General features: G+C 42.7%; 1 protein-coding gene across 1 annotated transcript in view; it reads left to right on the forward strand.

Annotated features, from left to right (window-relative positions):
- Nucleotides 1–22,500, forward strand: part of pop1 (POP1 homolog, ribonuclease P/MRP subunit) — a 54,942-nt gene that overhangs the window by 3,368 nt on the left and 29,074 nt on the right. Inside the window, exons 4-12 of the mRNA XM_079836405.1 lie at nucleotides 3,008–3,183; nucleotides 5,043–5,303; nucleotides 6,632–6,719; nucleotides 13,058–13,236; nucleotides 15,660–15,865; nucleotides 18,676–18,763; nucleotides 18,838–18,904; nucleotides 20,102–20,221; nucleotides 20,428–20,543. Coding sequence (XP_079692531.1) covers nucleotides 3,008–3,183; nucleotides 5,043–5,303; nucleotides 6,632–6,719; nucleotides 13,058–13,236; nucleotides 15,660–15,865; nucleotides 18,676–18,763; nucleotides 18,838–18,904; nucleotides 20,102–20,221; nucleotides 20,428–20,543 — 1,301 coding nt within the window. The remainder of the gene's footprint in view (nucleotides 1–3,007; nucleotides 3,184–5,042; nucleotides 5,304–6,631; nucleotides 6,720–13,057; nucleotides 13,237–15,659; nucleotides 15,866–18,675; nucleotides 18,764–18,837; nucleotides 18,905–20,101; nucleotides 20,222–20,427; nucleotides 20,544–22,500) is intronic.

Genomic DNA, 22,500 nt, shown 5'->3' on the forward strand with positions numbered 1-22,500 from the left:
TGCTCACACTACCGTGATTGTATGTGTGTGTATATATATATATATATATATATATATATAATTATTATTTATATATGTTATTTATATTACATATTTTTACATATTTATATTAATTTACATATCTAGTGTGGTGTGCGCTTTTGTCTCAGTGGTGCTATTTAACGAAGGCGATTTAATTTAACAAAGTGTCGCTGCTCACACTACCGTGATTGTATATTACTTATTATATATATTTATATTACATATTTATATTAATTTATATATCTCGTTTAACAAAGTGTCGATCTACTGTGATTGTAAGCCAGACGGACATCTTTTTGGAAACCTTTTAAAGCTCCACTGTGTGATATTTTCCCCCATCTAGTGGTGAACTTGTATATGACCATCCAGTGAATATTAGTTTCTGTTCCTCTCAATTCCGATTTCGTTTTAACTCCTACGGTGGCCGATTTAGTCCAAGATTAACATGGCTTCCAGTTCGACCTCGTCCACATTGGACACGGTGCCATCGAGTGTTAAAACGCCAAAGGCCAAGCTTGAATTTACGGGAATGTCCCTCTTTGGCTAATGTACTTTCAAGATTGAGGATCAACATGGCGACCCGCATTCGAACCCTCACCCGTATGTGTTTACAATGGCATATTATAAACTTACGAGAATACTTTATTACTTGAAAGAAGTAAATATACATTAAAGGGTTAGTTCACCCAAAAATGAAAATTCTGTCATTAATTACTCACCCTTATGTCGTTCGACACCTGTAAGACCTCCGTTCATCTTCAGACACAAATGAAGATATTTTAGTGTAAAGCTGATGCTGAGAAAGGCTTCAGATAGGCCTCCATTGGCATTCAGTACATTTACACTCACAAGACCCATAAAAGGCACTAAAAACGTCGTTACAAAGTCCATCTCACCACAGTGACTCTACGATTATTTTACGATGCGACGACAATAGTTTTTGTGCGCAAAAAAAAATCAAAATAACGCCTTTATCCAGCTTGTTCTTGTCTTCCGTGTGTGTCTCCACGACGCATGCGCGAGAATATGACGCAGATCCGGCGTTCGGACACATGACCCAGAAGAGATTTGTTTACAAGCAGAGGAAGACGCGCGTGTCTCAGCTGTTGAATTCTACATTGATCGTGCTTTAGGTCTCGTGTAGTTCTCAAAATGGGGCTTAAGTGTAGGGATGGGCGATATCTTATCGTTTGCGATATACCGGTAAAAATTCTCCCCACGATAAGAATTTGACTTCCCACGATAACAACGATAAAGCCTAGTTGATAGCGCGACCCATCCGCACCGTGCCGCCGCTGGCCGTCTCTTGATGCTTAAAGCGTTTACTTTATGATGGCCGCGGTGGCTGCGTTCGTCAATTTGTAAAGCTGAACGGGGGTTGGAGAGAGAATTTTCTTGTGGTGCCGCCCGCAGCACTCGGTGCCCTAAGCGCGGCGGCACTGAATCCGCATCTCACGTGCAGAGCGAAAACAACTATGGCTGCGGAAGAGTTCATAGCTAAACGAGGGGCACCTGAGGGCAATCTGAACCTGTACATACAGATGTATTTTCACTCGCTGAGCACTTGGTCTGAGCGCTTAAGAGATTCGCTCTGTCTCAATCGATCGGTAAAGCACACTATTTCAGTTCATCTCAATGAATGCGCAGTGTATTTGACGCACATTAAACACTAGTGTGAGGCGCGCGACTGAGAGCGCTCAGTGTTTCACACACACTCAAAGAGAGAGCGAGAGAGTCTTACACCACACAGAATTGATGTGCTACATGTAGACAATATCCTTTGTTGTATTTTCCTGTAAAATAATGGCGTTTATTTGGAATTATTCAGCCTTTCGTGAACAGGAAGAAACGAATGCACAAACGGGAATCTCATTGGCTGGCGTGCACCTATTACTGCGCCTGTTTTGATTTCAGCAAATCAGTTTGAATGAGCGCTGACAACGTGATTAATATTCATGAACCCAGAAGCTCATTATTCCTTAGTGCAGTTTATTTTTATTAGTAGAAGAATTCGTGGTATTATTATCTTATCAACTCAAATTACGGAAGTTCTATCATTAAATCATTATTTGCAATCTGAAGACATTTTTGGGATAATTACTTTAGCTGTTTCTGCTATTTTTACCACTGTTTGCACTATGTATGCATAAATACAGAATCGGTTTACTTGTAAAACTTGTCATTGATTTCAAAATTATTATTGTTTGTAACGTGTGATGTTTTTTTAGCACAGTTGCACTATTTAAACATTACCTGCACTTTTACAGAAGACAATTATATCTGCAACTTTTCCATTTCTGAAAAGGCTGGTGTGGAATTTTACATTAAAAATTAATTAATTAAATATATATATATTTTTTTATTTAATTTAATTTTTTTATGTATTATAGGAGCCTATTTGATGACATGTACGTTTTACTTTAGATCATTGTTTGTTTTTCTGAAACTCGCAAGAATGCATGCAGCTTTCACTTGTATCCAAAAACATGGGGAATGATACTACATTTATCGTCATTGATATCGTTATCGCAATAAATACTAGAAAATATCGGGATACATTTTTCCCTACTTAAGTGTGCATTTCATGGATTCCCGAACGCCTCTCACGCATGCGTCGTGGAGGCACACACGGAAGACAATAACAAGTTGCATAAAGGTGTTATTTTGATTTTTTTTTGCGCACAAAAACTATTACACTAAAATATCTTCATTTGTGTTCCGAATATGAACGGAGGTCTTACGGGTGTCGAACGACATGAGGGTGAGTAATTAATGACAGAATTTTCATTTTTGGGTGAACTAACCCTTTAATGAGCACATATATTTTTGAAAGAACTAAGTGTTTTTAGCTAAGAATAAACTAAAAAAGTTACACAGTGTAGCTTTAATGAAATTGGAATTTCAGAATCACATAGCCTCCTTATATTTAATTGCCTGCAATAGATTATGTATTGATTATATTGAGTGTGTGTGTGTGTGTTCACAGCCTCTTACTTCGCTCAAGCGCGCGCGGCCGAGGTGAACGCCATGCTGAAGGCCGTCAGTCGCCCGGCGGGCAGCTGCCACGTCTACAGCGCCCTGCCCAAACACATGCGCAGACGGGCCATGAGCCACAACACCAAGAGGCTGCCGGGCCGCCTGCGCGAGGGCGCTCAGAGACTGGTACACCACCATCACCACTATCACCACTATCACCACCATCACCACTATCACCACCACCATCACCATCACCACCATCACCACTATCACCACCACCATCACCACACTTTACGTTCGAAAATCGATTGCACAATCGATCGGACCAACCAACACAAGTTTCGAAAACGAAAATAGGGAATCGATTTTAACCAAATATGTACACTATTATTTTTGAACGAATTAAACAAATAAAAAAGGACCCGTGGAGGCGGAGCCATGCAGCTCGAAATCAAACAGGGGAAAGACGGCCTTAAAGGGTTAGTTCACCCAAAAATGAAAATTCTGTCATTAATTCCTCACCCTCATGTCGTTCGACACCTGTAAGACCTCCGTTCATCTTCAGACACAAATGAAGATATTTTAGTGTAAAGCTGAGAAAGGCTTCAGATAGGCCTCCATTGGCATTCAGTACATTAATACTCCCAAGTCCATCTCACCACAGTGGCTCTACAATAATTTTACGATGCGACGACAATAGTTTTTGTGCGCAAAAAAAATCAAAATAACACCTTTATCCAACTTGTTTCTTGTCTTCCGTGTGCCTCCACGACGCATGCGCGAGAATATGACGCAGATCCGGCATTCGGATCAGCGGTTTGAATCGCCAAATTTCAGCAGTTTGAATCGCCAAATTTCAGCAGTTTGGCGGTTTGACACGCGATCCGAATCATGATTCGGCTCAGTGATTCATAACGCTTCGAAGCTTCATGATGCCGTGTTTTGAAATCGTCATCACTATATAAGTCGTTATTTAGGGTTTTATTGCGCACAAAAACTATTCTCGCCGATTCATAAAGTTATTGTAGAGCCACTGTAGTGAGATGGACTTTGTAACGACGTCTTTAGTGTCTTTTAAGGGTCTTGAGAGTGTAGAGTACCATTGAGCCAATGGAGGCCTTTCAGAGGCATCAGATTTACACTAAAATATCTTCATTTGTGTCTGAAGATGAACGGAGGTCTGACGGGTGTCCAACCACATGAGGGTAAGTCATTAATGACAGAATTTTCATTTTTGGGTGAACTAACCCTTGAAGTACCTGAGTGTCCCTGGAACATCAGTGCGGTCGGAGCGCGTCTTCTTAACAGCTGGGCATATAGTGAATAAAAAACGCTCTGCTCTGGACCCCGAAAATGTTGATAGACTTGTTTTCCTGTCCAATAATTTGTAAAAGAGCCTTATTTGCACGTTTCATCAGTAACGCCCGCATAGCCTAAGTGTCAGTTACTTTCAATTAAAAAAAACACATGGCCTGTTCGCAAGCTAAGTTCATTCAAAGTTTCATTTTGAACGCTTGAATAATTACGTTAAATTATTATCCACACGAACTTCACATTCAGTGTAGGCTAGTAAATTTTTAAGCTTTATTTTCAACCTCTTTTCACTGGCTACAATTGTGTTGTTGTTGTGGAATTTATAATGGTAAACTCAGCCATGTTAAAGCCTGTAGCTAATGTTTTTCTTTGACGTTATGGCAGTCGACTCTGCTTAATGTTTTTTTTCCCAGAATGTTGCACTCCTGTTTGTCATTGTGCACAAAATAAATCATCAGAAATATTGCTGACTTGTGCGTCTCATGCGCCATCTTTACTTTCATCCTAATGCCCGTTAGTTGTCCGTGGATTGGCGTTGGCTATATTTAGCGTTGAAAATGAAAACGTCATTTGAAATCGATTTTAGAATCGATTCAATGAACACTTGTGTCTCAAAAATCGAACAGGATTTTTTTACAAAAGTGACAGCCCTAATCACCACCATCATCATCCTCATCACTGAGGTCAGAGGTCACTCAGTGCTGTGTGTGTGTGTGTGTGTGTGTGTGCAGGCGGAGCGGGGTCAGCGCGCATCAGACCAGGAGAAGAAGCCGCTGGCCAGGAGCCGGAGCCGGCGGGCGCGGAGGAGACACGGGCAGCTCCTGCTGGAGTTCAACCGCAGGCAGAGGAAGAACCGCTGGATGGAGACGCACATCTGGCACGCCAAACGCTTCCACATGAGCAAGAGCTGGAGCTGCTGTCTGCCTCTCACACCCACGGCCAAGAGCTACAGGGCCAGCTACAGAGCCATGGACACACACGCCCTGCTGCAGGTGTGTGTGTGTGTGTGTGTGTGTGTGTGTGGGAGTGAGCGTGTGGGAGTGAGCGTGTGGGAGTGAGCGTGTGGGAGTGAGCGTGTGGGAGTGAGGGAGTGAGCGTGTGTGGGAGTGAGCGTGTGTGTGTGTGTGAGGGAGTGAACGCGTGTGTGTGTGCGTGTGTGTGTGTGTGTGTGTGTGTGAGGGAGTGAGCGCGTGTGTGTGAGCGTGTGTGTGTGAGGGAGTGAGCGTGTGTGTGTGAGAGAGGGAGTGAGCGTGTGTGTGTGTGTGTGTGTGTGTGTGTGAGGGAGTGAGCGCGTGTGTGTGTGTGTGTGAGGGAGTGAGCGCGTGTGTGTGAGCGTGTGTGTGTGAGGGAGTGAGCGTGTGTGTGTGAGAGAGGGAGTGAGCGTGTATGTGTGTGTGTGAGAGAGGGAGTGAGCGTGTGTGTGTGTGTGAGAGAGGGAGTGAGCGTGTGTGTGTGTGTGAGAGAGGGAGTGAGCGTGTGTGTGAGTGAGTGAGCGTGTGTGAGTGAGTGAGAGAGTGTTTGTGAGTGAGTGAGCGTGTGTGAGTGAGTGAGCGTGAGTGAGAGAGTGTTTGTGAGTGAGTGAGCGTGTGTGAGTGAGTGAGCGTGTGTGAGTGAGTGAGCGTGTGTGAGAGTGAGCGTGTGTGAGTGAGTGAGCGTGTGTGAGTGAGTGAGTGAGTGAGCGTGTGTGAGTGAGTGAGCGTGTGTGAGTGAGTGAGCGTGTGTGAGTGAGTGAGCGTGTGTGAGTGAGTGAGCGTGTGTGAGTGAGTGAGCGTGTGTGAGTGAGTGAGCGTGTGTGAGTGAGTGAGCGTGTGTGAGTGAGTGAGCGTGTGTGAGTGAGTGAGCGTGTGTGAGTGAGTGAGCGTGTGTGAGTGAGTGAGCGTGTGTGAGTGAGTGAGCGTGTGTGAGTGAGTGAGCGTGTGTGAGTGAGTGAGCGTGTGTGAGTGAGTGAGCGTGTGTGAGTGAGTGAGCGTGTGTGAGTGAGTGAGCGTGTGTGAGTGAGCGTGTGTGAGTGAGCGTGTGTGAGTGAGCGTGTGTGAGAGAGTGAGTGATTGTGTGTGCGTGTGTGAGCGTGTGTGTGCGTGTGTGAGCGTGTTTGTGTGTGTGAGAGAGTGAGTGAGCGTGTGTGAGTGAGCGTGTGTGAGACAGAGTGAAAGTGTGAAAAAGTGTGTGTGAGAATGTGAGAGAAACACACAAAAAACATGAGCTCTCTGGAGACTCTGTGATGAATTGTATGTAAATTGCACTAAAAAGCACTTCTACATGGTAACGCGTGTGTGTGTGTGTGTGTGTGTGTGTGTGTGTGTGTGTGTGTGTCTCTCAGGATCTGTCATATTTCTGCTGCTTGGAGCTCCGGGGATCTGAAGATCTGATGCTGAGAGCACTGGCTCGACTCACCAACAAACAAACAGGTGCGCGTGTGTGTGTGTGGGTGTGTGTGTGGTTCTCTGGACTCTGGCGTGTGCGTGCGTGTGTGTGTGTGTGTGTGTGTGTGTGTGTGTGCGGTTCTCTGGACTCTGGTGTGTGTGTGTGGTTCTTTTGACTCTGGTGTGTGTGTGTGGTTCTCTGGACTCTGGACTCTGGTGTGCGTGCGTGCGTGCGTGCGTGTGTGTGTGCAGGGGTGCCGCTAGCAATTTTGGGCCCTATGAAAGAATATGAGGTTGGCCCCCGAACATACTGGCCCATCTAGCTCTCCAAAATATACTGCCCTATTACTGGAGCTCATCCCAGAATGCACAGTGTGATGTTGGTTCAAAAACATGTGAAATAAGTAGGGATGTCCCCGACTAAAGTCTTTTATATAATAGTAGCTGTTCATTCAAGCCATTCGTTGACTAAGCACTTTTATTAATTTAATTACATTAATATGAAAGAATTCTAAACCTGAGCGTTTACGTAATATATTAATATATGAGTAGGCTACCTATATATTAGGCCATGTGAGATGGTGGTCCAGTGGGTTAAACCATTGAACTGATACGCAGAAGGTTCGATCCCAGCGGTCTCCACCAGTGTGTCCTTGAGCAAGGCACTTTACTCCATGTTGCTCCAGGGGGATTGTCCCTGTAATGAGGGCACTGTAAGTCGCTTTGGATAAAAGCGTCTGCCAAATGCATACATTTAAATGTTATCATCCCCACTTAAGCGCACGCATTAAAGAGCACCTATCATGGAATTTTGAAATGTACCTTTCATGTAGTGTGTAACAGATCTAAGTGAACAAAAACATCCTGTGATAGCTTGAAATATGACAGTGCACCGTATATATAGTTATTTTCTTTCAAAAGTAAGAGTCGACTCTGAGTCATTTTTAAGAATCGTTAGAAGACCGAAGCTTTTTCTCTGACTAGATGACGTCAACTTGTCAAGTTATTTGAATACGATACGCCCACTTATTGCGCTCCAAGACGTCAGTGAAAACTAGAAACATCATGGCCACGAGACGCTGAGTTCTGAAGTGCGACTCAAAAGCAAACTTTTTTCATCTGCCCAAGGATGAGCATTTGAAGACTAAGTGGCTTGAAGACAAACCATACATCGTCGCGATTGAGTGTTTATTATTAGTCGTCAAATGTATGTTTCGCGATCTCAGGAAGCTTTTATTATGGACTTCTATTATGGCACATGGTTCTTCTTCGTCTGTCTGTATCATATATGGATTACATGTGCACAGAGCGCCCTCCGGCTGCCAGGATGAATTGAAAACAACACATAAGAGACTCAATCGCTCATGATTAGGCTATAACTGCGCATTTTGAGGAAGTATTGAATAAACAATACTCCTCTGTTTAGAAATTTGACACACACATATGAGAATCTATCAATATGTCTCCTCATCTGCACACTTTTGAACTAAAAGCCCTGAGGGATGTTGATTTGTCGCGAGTCTTCGTGAGGAGTTTTTTTATGAATGAGATCAGCTGAGGCTCATATTACAATCAAACGGTACCGACGCGGTTTTCATATTCATAACTCCTGACACATATTAACAAATTACTGTCATTATAAGACTTTGATGGGCGTTCCGTTTCCGAAAATATCTGCACAGACTAAACCAATCACAACTGACTGGGTCATCTGACCAATCACCGCAGATTAGCGTCACGTAAAGGCGGGTTTTGAAAAGTGAATCACTAAAGGAATCATTTGAGAATCGCTGTCAGAACAGGTAAAAATAAATGCATATTATAAGAAAACTAAAGTCTTTTTTGTCATTGCATGCATGCAAAACTGTTGTTGGGGACTTCTAAAACAATATTTGGAACATTTTAAATGCCATAATAGGTGCTCTTTAAAGTATTGATTATGCATGTATCAAAAATAGCAAGGAGACATTTTAATTGTTTATCAATAAAGTCTAGAGTTTTCTGTGTCAGTGTCTGATGGTGCTGAGTCTGACTCTTTATCTCCGCAGTAGTGGACACGCCAAGAGAGAAATGCACATTTTATTACATAATCAGAGAGTAGCCTATTTCTCTTCGTTTTGAATTGTTTCGTTTAAAAGTAGACATTTCAAGCGACATATTTCTCACGTCTGTAAGACGCTCCAGTTCACATGCAATGCTATTAATGTCGCTGACGCCTCCATGCCACGATTATATTGACTGCTATATTTCCTAATTGTTTATTAAATCCAGCCAATTAGTTTATGAAACATTGATTAAAATGGAGATAAAATTTATACAAAGCAATATTAATTTTAAAGAAATCCATGTCCCCAGACATATGCGCATCTGATTATGTGCCTTACTCATGTGGCTCACTTTTCATAATTAAAATATGAAATTAAAATAATAATAATAATATTTAAATAATATATGAAACTAAATAGGCTATGTTTTCTTTAACCCTCTGTCTGACAAAGTTGTTGGCGCTTCTGATGGAGTTTTTCCTTTATGACAGCGGAAACAACTCACAATACTAGCCATACAGATCAGATCAAGATATAATTATAATAAACAAACTGTCTACTTTTATTTGTGTACACTCACAACAACAGCAAACGCCATGGATTATTTTGCACTCCACTCCAAACGCTGTCTTCATTTCAAAAATATATTTTGTTTATTAAACACAAAGTTTTTAATTTCAAAAGCATTTCTAAATTCAGTTTATATTTCCAACAAACGAAATTCCAGGCAAAATAACGAAGTGCTAAAACTTTGAGTCACACCATCAAATTCAAACATTTCGCTCGTCTCTGTATGTGGCAATGCGTCACCATAACCTGGCGTTCGTAATAGTGAATCATTCTTTACAGATGATGGTGTGTTTGGACAGAAGATGAGACAGAGTTCTTTATTAAACTCATAAAAGACAATAGAATATAAAACGCCATAATTTATCAATGGCTTGAAGCAGATAATAGGGAGAGAAACACACACACACACACACACACACACACACACACACACACCTCATGTGGCGCTCAAGTATATGGTGCTTTCCTTGCCATCAGTAAGAACACACACACACACACACACGCACGTCTCTTTCCATTAATAATAATGGCGTGCGGTGGCTGGGATGTAAACCTAACAACATACAGCATAATTTTTGGAATGACTGAGGAAAAAAAATAGTTTAGTCGCATAACATCATTAATGGAAACGCCGCCATTTCGCAATATTTTTGATCGACTTTAGAAAATATCGCAAAAGTGTTGTTCAAATCTGTAATGGAAACGCAGCTCCTGATGAGTGCGCTAAGACCGGACCAAACCATTCATGCAGATACAGTGAGGCGGCCGGTCAATATAGATGTTTACTTTCTGGTCAATGGGGATATTTAACTTTTATTGCCAAAATAAGCAAAATCAAAGACATAATTCATTTTATTATTATTTGAAATATGCTCTATGATGATGGTTTATATAGTGTATAATATAATAAACATTTTAAATTAGTTTTTACCTATTTGTTGGGGCCCCTGTCAGGCAGGGTGTGTGTGTGTGTGTGTGTGTGTGTGTGTGTGTGTGTGTGTGTGGTTCTCTGGACTCTGGTGTGTGTGTGTGTGTGTGTGGTTCTCTGGACTCTGGTGTGTGTGTGTGTGAGTATGTGTGGTTCTCTGGACTCTGGTGTGTGTGTGTGTGGTTCTCTGGACTCTGGTGTGTGTGTGTGTGTGTGTGTGTGTGTGTGTGTGTGTGTGTGTGTGTGTGTGTGTGTGTGTGTGTGTGGTTCTCTGGACTCTGGTGTGTGTGTGTGGTTCTCTGGACTCTGGTGTGTGTGTGTGTGTGAGTATGTGTGGTTCTCTGGACTCTGGTGTGTGTGTGTGTGGTTCTCTGGACTCTGGTGTGTGTGTGTGTGTGTGTGTGTGTGTGTGTGTGTGGTTCTCTGGACTCTGGTGTGTGTGTGTGGTTCTCTGGACTCTGGTGTGTGTGTGTGTGTGTGTGTGTGTGGTTCTCTGGACTCTGGTGTGTGTGTGTGGTTCTCTGGACTCTGGTGTGTGTGTGTGTGTGTGTGTGTGTGGTTCTCTGGACTCTAGTGTGTGTGTGGTTCTCTGGACTCTAGTGTGTGTGTGGTTCTCTGGACTCTAGTGTGTGTGTGGTTCTCTGGACTCTAGTGTGTGTGTGGTTCTCTGGACTCTGGTGTGTGTGTGTGGTTCTCTGGACTCTGGTGTGTGTGTGTGTGGTTCTCTGGACTCTGGTGTGTGTGTGTGTGTGTGTGTGTGTGGTTCTCTGGACTCTGGTGTGTGTGTGTGTGTGTGTGTGTGTGTGTGTGTGTGTGTGTGTGTGGTTCTCTGGACTCTAGTGTGTGTGTGGTTCTCTGGACTCTGGTGTGTGTGTGTGGTTCTCTGGACTCTGGTGTGTGTGTGTGTGTGTGTGTGTGTGTGTGGTTCTCTGGACTCTGGTGTGTGTGTGTGTGGTTCTCTGGACTCTGGTGTGTGTGTGTGTGGTTCTCTGGACTCTGGTGTGTGTGTGGTTCTCTGGACTCTGGTGTATGTGTGTGTGTGTGTGGTTCTCTGGACTCTGGTGTGTGTGTGTGTGTGTGTGTGTGTGGTTCTCTGGACTCTGGTGTGTGTGTGGTTCTCTGGACTCTGGTGTGTGTGTGTGGTTCTCTGGACTCTGGTGTGTGTGTGTGTGGTTCTCTGGACTCTAGTGTGTGTGTGTGTGGAAAAAAAATAGTTTAGTCGCATAACATCATTAATGGAAACGCCGCCATTTCGCAATATTTTTGATCGACTTTAGAAAATATCGCAAAAGTGTTGTACAAATCTGTAATGGAAACGCAGCTCCTGATGAGTGCGCTAAGACCGGACCAAACCATTCATGCAGATACAGTGAGGCGGCCGGTCAATATAGATGTTTACTTTCTGGTCAATGGGGATATTTAACTTTTATTGCCAAAATAAGCAAAATCAAAGACATAATTCATTTTATTATTATTTGAAATGTACTCAATGATGATGGTTTATATAGTGTATAATATAATAAACATTTTAAATTAGTTTTTATCTATTTGTTGGGGCCCCTGTCAGGCAGGGTGTGTGTGTGTGTGTGTGTGTGTGTGTGTGTGTGTGGTTCTCTGGACACTGGTGTGTGTGTGTGTGTGTGTGGTTCTCTGGACTCTGGTGTGTGTGTGTGTGAGTATGTGTGGTTCTCTGGACTCTGGTGTGTGTGTGTGTGGTTCTCTGGACTCTGGTGTGTGTGTGTGTGTGTGTGTGTGTGTGTGTGTGTGTGTGTGGTTCTCTGGACTCTGGTGTGTGTGTGTGTGTGTGTGTGTGTGTGTGTGTGTGTGTGTGTGGTTCTCTGGACTCTAGTGTGTGTGTGGTTCTCTGGACTCTAGTGTGTGTGTGGTTCTCTGGACTCTAGTGTGTGTGTGGTTCTCTGGACTCTGGTGTGTGTGTGTGTGGTTCTCTGGACTCTGGTGTGTGTGTGTGTGTGTGTGTGTGTGTGTGTGTGTGTGTGGTTCTCTGGACTCTGGTGTGTGTGTGTGTGTGTGTGTGTGTGTGTGTGTGTGTGTGTGTGTGTGTGTGGTTCTCTGGACTCTAGTGTGTGTGTGTGTGTGTGGTTCTCTGGACTCTGGTGTGTGTGTGGTTCTCTGGACTCTGGTGTGTGTGTGGTTCTCTGGACTCTGGTGTATGTGTGTGTGTGTGTGTGTGTGTGTGTGTGTGTGTGTGTGTGTGTGTGGTTCTCTGGACTCTGGTGTGTGTGTGTGTGTGTGTGTGTGTGGTTCTCTGGACTCTGGTGTGTTTGTGGTTCTCTGGACTCTGGTGTGTGTGTGGTTCTCTGGACTCTGGTGTGTGTGTGGTTCTCTGGACTCTAGTGTGTGTGTGTGTGTGTGTGTGGTTCTCTGGACTCTGGTGTGTGTGTGTGGTTCTCTGGACTCTTGTGTGTGTGTGTGTGTGTGTGTGTGTGTGTGTGTGTGTGTGTGTGTGTGTGTGTGTGGTTCTCTGGACTCTGGTGTGTGTGTGGTTCTCTGGACTCTGGTGTGTGTGTGTGGTTCTCTGGACTCTAGTGTGTGTGTGTGGTTCTCTGGAGTCTGGTGTGTGTGTGGTTCTCTGGACTCTAGTGTGTGTGTGTGTGTGTGTGTGGTTCTCTGGACTCTGGTGTGTGTGTGTGGTTCTCTGGACTCTAGTGTGTGTGTGTGTGTGTGTGTGTGTGTGTGTGTGGTTCTCTGGACTCTGGTGTGTGTGTGTGTGTGTGTGTGTGTGTGGTTCTCTGGACTCTAGTGTGTGTGTGTGTGTGTGTGTGTGTGGTTCTCTGGACTCTGGTGTGTGTGTGGTTCTCTGATGTTGTTGTGTGTTGTAGGTCCCTCGTTTGCGGCGGCGTCGTGTCTCTCTGGAGCGCGTCAGGGTCGTGTCCATCTGTACAGAGCGGATCAGTTTCCTCAGGGCTCTCTGGGTCCGGCTGACTTCCTGTGGCGGCCCCGGGTCCCTGAAACCTCAGACAGACAGCTGTGGATCTGGATCCACCCGGCCCTTAAACAGGTCAGACTCAACCATAGGGCTGTCAAAATTGCTCAAAAATGACATTCTAATATTCCCTCTAAAAAAACACGAATATTCGAACATCTGGTTGCGCATTACGTCAATAACAGCACAAATTAATACAGAGACATAACTTATTGTATAGGTGGTCTATTTAAGGTTAAACATATTTGACAACATATTGCCTACACAAACACAAGTAAATCAACCAATGACCGAGACCGCAGACTCACTCTCTCTCTCGCCCGCACCCTCTCTGCTCATAATGGTTTAAATGAACACACACATTTTGAGGCTGATCAAGAGTTTTGTGCAAGCGACTCTTGTCCCGAATATAGCCGGCTTCATTCAGTGATTGAAACAAATATTAATGGAATATTTACAGCATATTGAGCGCTCTGAGCGAGCTGCGCTGTGCTAAACATGGAACTTTTCCTTGACATGAAACGGTGAATAATCACACCAGTGGAAGCAGTGCATCATTTATCCTTTATTCCTGCAATATCTCTTCAGTCAGTATAGCCTACACTTTAGTAATGTTAGGGTTATGGTTCCTCGGCTCCACTGCTGGACAGAACTCCTGAAGCCCCATCCAGAACACTGATCGCTCTCATGTCCTTACATATCAACTAAATTAATGTCTCCGTTCTGGCCTCTTGTTGTGTTGCAGACAGAGAGCTTGAGGCGGCGATGCAGAGTAAGGTTGCTTATATTTACAAAATGAGCCTACAAAACCATAAACAAGCCCGTTTCATAAAGAAAAGTTCACGAAACTAAGTGAAAACTCACGAAAGTGTTTAGTGAAATGAGGAAACATTTAAGAGATCATAAATTGAGTTGTATAAGTTAACGTTACATTTCTACATACATTTTGTTCTCATGTCACAAGTAATATCAAGGTTTATTTTGATCTTGATGATTCTTCTGTAGTGTGGTTTTCGGTGAAGTGTACTAAAATAAATATCGTCACCTGTGTACATTAGCCACTTCTTCTCGACGCTTTTCCCGATGGTTTATAGAACAATTACTCCGAGTCGCCATCTGTGGTTTCAAAGAAAAGCACAACGGCGAGTGTGTGGAGTATAAACACCTCGTCCGTTTGGGGAGGAGCACAGACACTACATTTTTCAACTAAACATCGAAATAAATCTAATTAATAAACTAAATTAACCATTTAAAGGTCCCGTTCTTCGTGTTTTTTTGAAGCTTTGATTGTGTTTACAGTGTGCAATATAACATGTGTTCATGTTTCGCGTGTAAAAAAACACAGTATTTTTCACACAATGTACTTATCTGTATACCGCTGTTTCCACTGTCCTAAAAACGGCTGGTGATTTCCCTGTTCTATAAAGTCCCTCCTTCAGAAATACGTAACGAGTTCTGATTGTGCAAGCGCTTACCGTGTTGTAATTCGACCGCAGCTTAGCGCACGTGCCAGCAGTTCCTGTGTTATGATTCGACAGCAGCTTAGCGCACGTTGGAAAGGTCACGCCTCTTAACGGAGAGATGTATGCGTTCAATAATCTCTACAGCGTCCCTGGGAAAGCCAAACAAAGGTGATTTGACTCCTGGATGAAAATAACAGCGTCTCGACGACATGGCGATAAACACACTCAACGCAACAGTTCCTTTTCTCCACGCGACCGTCCGCTTCTCCACGTGGGACAGCAACAAGACCGCGCCCCCTTTTTCGCGTTTCTTTGTGGGCGGAGGTTAGTCTGTTCTACTGCTCTACTGACGTAATTAAAGAAGGAAGTACCAGGATGTAGTCCAAGCCAGCCGTTCGCTGTAGGCTTTGAAAGGGAACTTCTGTTAAATAAAATATCTCGCTTGGCATTGAACTTTGAGCTTTATAATTTTACAGGTATTATTTATGCTCTAACAGCAACATTACACACTAACTAAAGTTTGAACAATGGGATCATGCGGAATGGGACCTTTAAACTAAATTACTGATCTAATTATTGATCTAAAGCCCACACTGTCACTGTATGATAATTGATAATTGCGTTTTTTCCAGAACGGCTAAACAGCTGAATAAAATTATGCTGCATTATTTTCCTGTTTAACACTGTAAAGCTGCTCTGAAACAATCTACATTGTTAAAAGCGCTATATAAATAAAGTTGACTTAACTTGACTTGACAGTCAGCGGAGACAGACGAAAGCATAAACAAGGCTTCACTCGCACAGCACACAGCCACGCCTCTTCCACATTTGTTAAATTTTATTCGAATATTAATTTTCACCTTTGAAATTCGTTTTTTTTTTTTAACTATTCGAATATATTTTCGAATTTAGAATATTCGTTGACAGCCCTACTCGACCAACATGTTACATCAGTAGACGTTCTGATGTCACTGGTGTCTCGTGACGCCCTGCTTTGTTTTCTGCCATGATGAATGTCGTGTAATCATGTGACAGGAAGTGCTGCCCGAGCTGCAGCTGGTGTGTCAGTGTTTTGAGGCCGTGTCCGATCCGTGTCCCGCTGAAGATCCGGCTGCAGGGAGGAAGAGGAAGGCAGAAGGAGGCGAGCCCGGGCCGCCCCCCAAACGGCTGCTGGGAGATGGGACGCGTCCCGCTGGAGCCCCAGTGCGCTGGGAGTCCACCAACACCACCATCACCATCAGGTGACCACACACTCACAATCATGACAAACTACGTGCGAACCAGTGTTCATTTTTTTAATTTATTGTTTTAGTCATCGATTTTTGACTATAACTGTAAGTCGCTTTGGATAAAAGCGTCTGCCAAATGCATAAATGTAAATGTTGACTAAAATGCTATTTAGTTTTAGTCATATTTTAGTCACCTGAATTGTTTTTAGTTTTAGTCTCCTAAAATCTAATGAGTTTAGTTAAATTGTAATACATTAAGCATTTAAGCGTCACCAGAGGTGGACAAAGTACACAACTCCTAGCCTGGCGTGGCCATACTCAATTCTAGTCAAAATTTGAGTCTGGTACCGCTCCATTGAGCTTTGATTATGGGGCGTGTTTCAACCGAGCCAGGAAAGACCTCAATTGGATAGACCCACAACCAATCAGAGCAACGGAGCGACGCGTAACGTTAGTTGTCAAATGTCAACAGAACTCAACTGCACTGTTACCAAGTCCGTGTTTTTCTCCATGTCCGCGGGTTGAAGCGACCCCAATTATGTGATTATATAAACCCAGGAATGCGAATTTTAGCAGGCAACCTTGCCAAAATAACATATTTTGCCAACCAAACGTTTTGAGTAGGAATTGTGCGCGACATTGCAAAAACACTTGGAAACCCTGTCTGCACGCACGCTGGATTAAGTAACGTTACAAGAAAAACATGAGTGTAAACGATCTTTGGCAGTAATAAAATAATATAAGGATACACAGAGTACTTACCAACACGATCATCGTTTCTGAGAGAACTAGTGAAGGTGAATGCATATACGAACAAGTTCTCCGTTTAGGATAAGAGCAAATTCAACCCAAGAGCCTTCGATGACGTGGATGATTACGTTACTGTTGATCATCTGTCCATCATCGTCTAAAGCCCGCCCTGACAATTTCATTGGTCCGAACAGTTTCTGTTCGGGCATAATTACTCCTCTATGGAGCGAGTCCAGACCGAATTGCCCGAGCAAAAAAAATTGTGGGCGGGGCTAAATTCGGCTGGCATCCAGGCTACACAACTCCATTACTTGAGTGAAAGTAAAAGTACTACTGGTCAAATATTGTGTGGAGTTGTTAAAAACAATTTTTACTTAAGTAAAAGTACAGAAGTACTCGCTTTTAAAAGTACTTAAGTATCAAAAGTAAATTTCCTTTTTTTTTTGTCAATGCATTATTTTATTATTGTTGCATTGTTGTATAAATGCACGGTGGTTTAAGCCCTTCAGTGATGCTCCATCCGACATGCTAGCTTACGACCACCTTGAAGTAATTTAAATACTTAAAAGTTACAAAGCTCTTTACAAAGCTGCTGTCACTTTAAGGCAGAATGCACAAATCCCACACACTGATACACATCCGATATTCCCCCAACTGTTTACGTTCACTTAAGACATAATCAACTTTGTTTACACGAATACTTTCCAAAATGAAAATTGACATTTTGTGTGTATTGGTCTGTTTAAGTGCGGAAAAAAACGCAAAAGAAAGCTCTATTCAGTACTCGTGCTCTGACTAAACTGAGCTCCTTCATCAGGCTTTTTCAGATTCATCCATATGTCTGCGCTTCTCTTTCTCCCAGACATTTACATTTTGCAAAAAAAAAAAAAAAACTTTTAAAGAAGAAAAAAAATCATCCACTGACTTTTAAAGCTGCTACAGAAACAACTTTTGACTTTGAGGATCTTGATAGAAATGTAGTGGAGTAAAAAGTACGATATTTGTCTTTCAAATGTAGTGAAGTTAAAGTAAAAGTTCCACTAAAAAATAATACTTCAGTAAAGTACAGATACTCAAAAAGTGTACTTAAGTAAATGTACTCAAGTAAATGTACTTCGTTACTGTCCACCTCTGAGCGTCACATAACCGACTGACACTTGAACTGACATTGACATCTTTTTGTTTTTGACATTAAAAATACACAAAAGAGCTCAATTCACTTTTTTAAAAACATCTCTATAGTTTTTATAACTTTGTATTTCTGTTTTAGTCAGTAGACCATATCAGGTTAAAATAAAGCTTTAAATAAGTTTGTTTATTTATTGTTTTTATTTAATTTATTTAATTTCAAGTAATGAAACAATTTTTTAAATGGTTTTGGTTAACTATTATAACCCTGATACTTTATTGAATATGTGTCAAATACTGGTCTTTCCTCCTGACTATGAATCAAATGGGAATTAAATTAAATACAGTTTATTGTGTAAGCAAAAACGAATATATAATGCGTGACTTTTAATTATAAGCGAGCTGGAAATACACCAGGACTCTTATTTTGAAATGTCTGCGCCTCTATTGCAGTTGCAGGAGCTCATTCAAGTTCAGCTGAGGAGATCAAATATGCGTCATTACAACCGTCTAAAACATATTACTATATAAACATGGTAAAGTAAACACTGTCATTATTCATCAGCATTAGTTCATAATCAATAGTCTGTCATAAATGTGTGTTATTGATTGATTGAGCCGCTCTGGAGCTGGATTGGGGGTGTGTGAGCCGTGTTTTCCAGCGGTTAGATCAGCATCTGTGACACAGATCATCAGTTCTGACTGGATCTCTTCCCTAATCGTCCCTCACTAACATTCTCCTCTCGCTTTTATCTGTTGCAAAAAAAACTGTTGATTTTCATCATAGTTAGTCATCCAACACTAGTTTTTATTGAGTTATCGTCTCGTCTTCGTCAGTGAAAAAAGGTCGAAAATTATGACAAATTATTCGTCAATGAAATTAACACTGATGTGAACACACAGCTAGAGCTGCTTTATGTGATCATTCTTCATATCCTGTTTAGTGACCTCACCATGGAGATTGTGCGCTTTCGTCTGATTGGTCCGCTGGCCCACACGGTGCTCACAGACACACTCCATCCAGCCAGTGAGGTGAGAGCTTTCTGGTGACATCACAGTCTTGGGTCTGGCTCATTGCTCATTGCTGATTGGCTGTGGTTCTGTAGGGGGCGTGGAGTGAGGCTGAGGGCGGCATCCATCAGGAGCAGGCGGACACCTTCAGTGTGCTGAGAGGTGAAGAGCGCTTTACACCGGCCTCACATTCAACATCAAAGCATTCAATTAGAGTGTGTGTGTGTGTTAGGGATGCAACAAAACAGTTAGTCCACGGTTCAATACATACCTCGGTTTTTACCCACGGTTTTCGGTTCGGTTCTGATGGCTTGTCACATACATTTTTTGTTATTCTATTCTTAGGCGACAGGAACCGCAAGAGGTTAAAGAGAAAAAATAATTTTTTTATTGCAATACTCTTTCTTTATTTTACTTAAAAGAATTGAAAAACCTTACTTAAACTTAAAACTTTACTTTAAAAAAACCCTTGTACACATTCCTAGTGTATTGGATAATATACAATACATATATATAAAGATTTACACTGGCAGCTCAGAGCTGTACAGCAGCATTTAAGTATGAAATTGAATGAATGAATGTAAAAATAAAACACTACATAGACGTCACTATAAAATATACATTGATTCTTATTAAAGCTACTGTATTAGTTTTTCAGTCAAGAGCAGTGAGTGATTTTCTCTTTGTCTTTTGTTGTTGTATTAACATTAAAGGGATATTTCACTCAAAACTGAAAATTCTGTCATCGAGAAATGAATACAGGTTCGAAACAATATTAGAGTGAGTAAATAATGACATAATTTTATAGGTGAACTGTCCCTTTAAGGACCGCGTGTTCACTGTCTGCGCTGCTGTCAATTTAAGACCTCTACACATCTAATATACAGACACGATTGCGATTTTACTTTCACTTTAGACATAACCGACTGTGTTTATGTTAACCTTGTGTGTATTTGACAGTATTAACGCAGTAAGACGACTACTTAGTTCAGTAATCACGTGTTTGACAGGCGTTTAGTGCGCGCGCTCTGAAAAGCGCATGTTAAAACCGCGCACGCGAATGAACCGGCAAGGCTTTAAAACGCATGCAAATAATGAACTTTCATGATTGTGAATAACTCTAGTGTTCCGTGAGTATAACTCCACCACTAACGTGTGATGTGAATGTATGTCGCGTTGTTCAGTATTGGGATGGAGGAAAATGATAGAATTTGCAGAAAAATAATTAATTCAATGCAAAACCGAAAAAAACACAATTCACAAGCGCGTATTGAACCGTGAATGCCGTACAGAACGGTTCAATATTATATTGAGAATTGTGGCATCCCTAGTGTGTGTGTGTGTGTGTGTGTGTTACAGGAGTGTGTTCAACAGCAGAGCTCCCAGCAGGCTGTGTGTTGGGACTGACTGTCGATGACCCCAGACTGACTTTACCTCAGAAGCGTGGTAAAACTGTACCTGACCTCCAGCAGAGCACAGGTGTGTGTGTGTGTGTATGTGTGTGTGTGTGTATGTGTGTGTGTGTGTGTGTGCGCGTGTGTGTGTGTGTTTGGCCCTGAGCTCCGGGAGCCTCTGCGCCTCATGCAGATGAACCAGGTTCGAATCCTGGCAGGGCCTGAGCTTCGTCTCTCTCACACACACACACACACACATGATGAGTGTTTGTGCTGTCCTGTTCACACTAGAGGACGAGCGCGTGCGGGATCTGACTCTCAGAGGAGTGGCGGCTCGCTGCAGTCAGAGTGCATTGTGGGACGCAGCGCATCGAGAGCGTGTGACGCGCGGCCGGCTGTCTGAGCAGGTACACACACATCACACACACACACACACACACACTGACCGCATGTTTCCCTGGGCTCCAGTGCTTCATCTGTAAATCCTGAACGATTGTGCTGACCATGGCGTTATACGCTCCTGCAATAATGAAGACATTTCATAATTAGAGTCCTGCTGTATTTCAGGCTCGTTTATTAAATAAGTCACACCGTGTGTCTGATTTACACCCCATGGTTACACACACTGTGTGTGATTTAATTTAATATCCATTTAATGTTTAGAGGAAACACTGACACACATTATTAAATATACAGATTTGCTTAGTATCAGTGTTATTAAAAACTATAACCATATAAACATCTCTTTACTATGTTAAAGGGATAGTTCACCCAAAAATGAAAATTAGCCCATGATTTACTCTCCCTCAAGTCATCCGAGGGGTGTGTGACATTCTTCTCTCAGACGAGTTATATTACAAAAGTCCAGGCTAATCCAAGCATTATAATTGCAGTAATAGTTGCTCTGTTTTTGAAGTCCATAAAAGTGCATCTGTGCGTCATATAACTGCTCCACGCGGCTCTGGGGTATTAATAAAGGCCTTCTGAAGCGAATCGACGCGTTTAGCCGCGTTTCCACCGCAGGAACTTTGGGCTGGTACTCGGTGTGTTTGGACCGCAGGGTCTAAATGAAGGTCCGGGTAAATATTTCCCCCTCCGAACGGCCCTGCTCCCGGGGTAGTACTTTCTCAAAGTTCGGGAACTTTCAGGGGTGGGACTGGGCGCTGAACATGCTGATTGGTTGAGCTCACGCAGCATTTTATTTCAACCGGCATTTTTAAAAGTCTTTTGCGAGGTTCGTTCGTTCTGCGTTCAGTGAATATCAGTCTTATGTGGCGTTCACACCAGACGCGATTCGCGCGAATAATTCGCGCTAATCGCGCGAAGGTGGACGCGTGTACATTTTGAGTTTACTCGCGCGTATCGCGCGTGACATTCACTGCACAACAGATGCGAATTCGCGTCATGGGCGGGGCTTCCGCCAGCAGCTCGTCTCGTTGAGAAATGGCTGACATGGGCTGTGTTTACATGTCTTTTTTTTTGTTCATATCTACTGTTTATGTGTGACAAAACGTAGTTTTAAGACTTTTTCAGTCGATAATGTAGTTGTTTAAAGCTCAAATCTGTGGTTTATTTACATAAACAGTGCCTATTTGAACATTTTATCTGCCGTTGTCGGAGCTGTGAGCTCCAGCGGACAGCGCGCTCAGCGCACGTGAAAGCCGGCGAGGGCAACCTTTCCTCGGCCAGACCTTCTGCCGTCTACCGCTGGCTCTGATGTCTCTGTGGTGTGTCTCGAGCTATAATTCGTCTTGTAACGGCCAATCTTTGGTCTCATGGATCTATAATTTGTTCCCTGGCAAATCGTTTAGGCTGAGGGCAAAGATAAGTTTCATTACCTTATATTTTTAGGCTATAACTGTGCGTTGCAGTTGTAACGTTAGCCTACTAGCACTGACTTTGAATGTTTGACTGCATTGTTTGCTTTATTTCATGTATAGCTTGTTATACATTACTTATACTTTTGTATTATTGATCATACATAAACTTGCATTTAACAAAAAGAGACTGGGTTGTGTTTCATGTCATTTAATGTTATCACAGTGATAATCATATTGTCTGAACCAGATATTAATATACAGATTTTCTCCTCATTGTTGTCAATACTAGAGCAAGCTCCTGATTGGTTAACGCGGCGCGAAATATCCGCCAAAGTTCAGATTTTTCAACTTGAGCGTTTCGCGCGATTAACGGCTAACGTCCTTCGCGCCGCCTCATTCGCACGAATCGCGCAGCAGAATGCCATTTCGCGTCTCTGCATTGACTTCACATGTAAATCACTCGCGCGAATCGCGTCCGGTGTGAACGCACCATTACTCTTTCTGTCTGATGGCGCACGTTCGTCTGAGCCGCCGCACGGTCAAT

Source organism: Gobio gobio (genome assembly GCF_949357685.1).
Source record: "Gobio gobio genome assembly, chromosome: 15".
Classification (NCBI taxonomy): Eukaryota; Metazoa; Chordata; class Actinopteri; order Cypriniformes; family Gobionidae; genus Gobio; species Gobio gobio.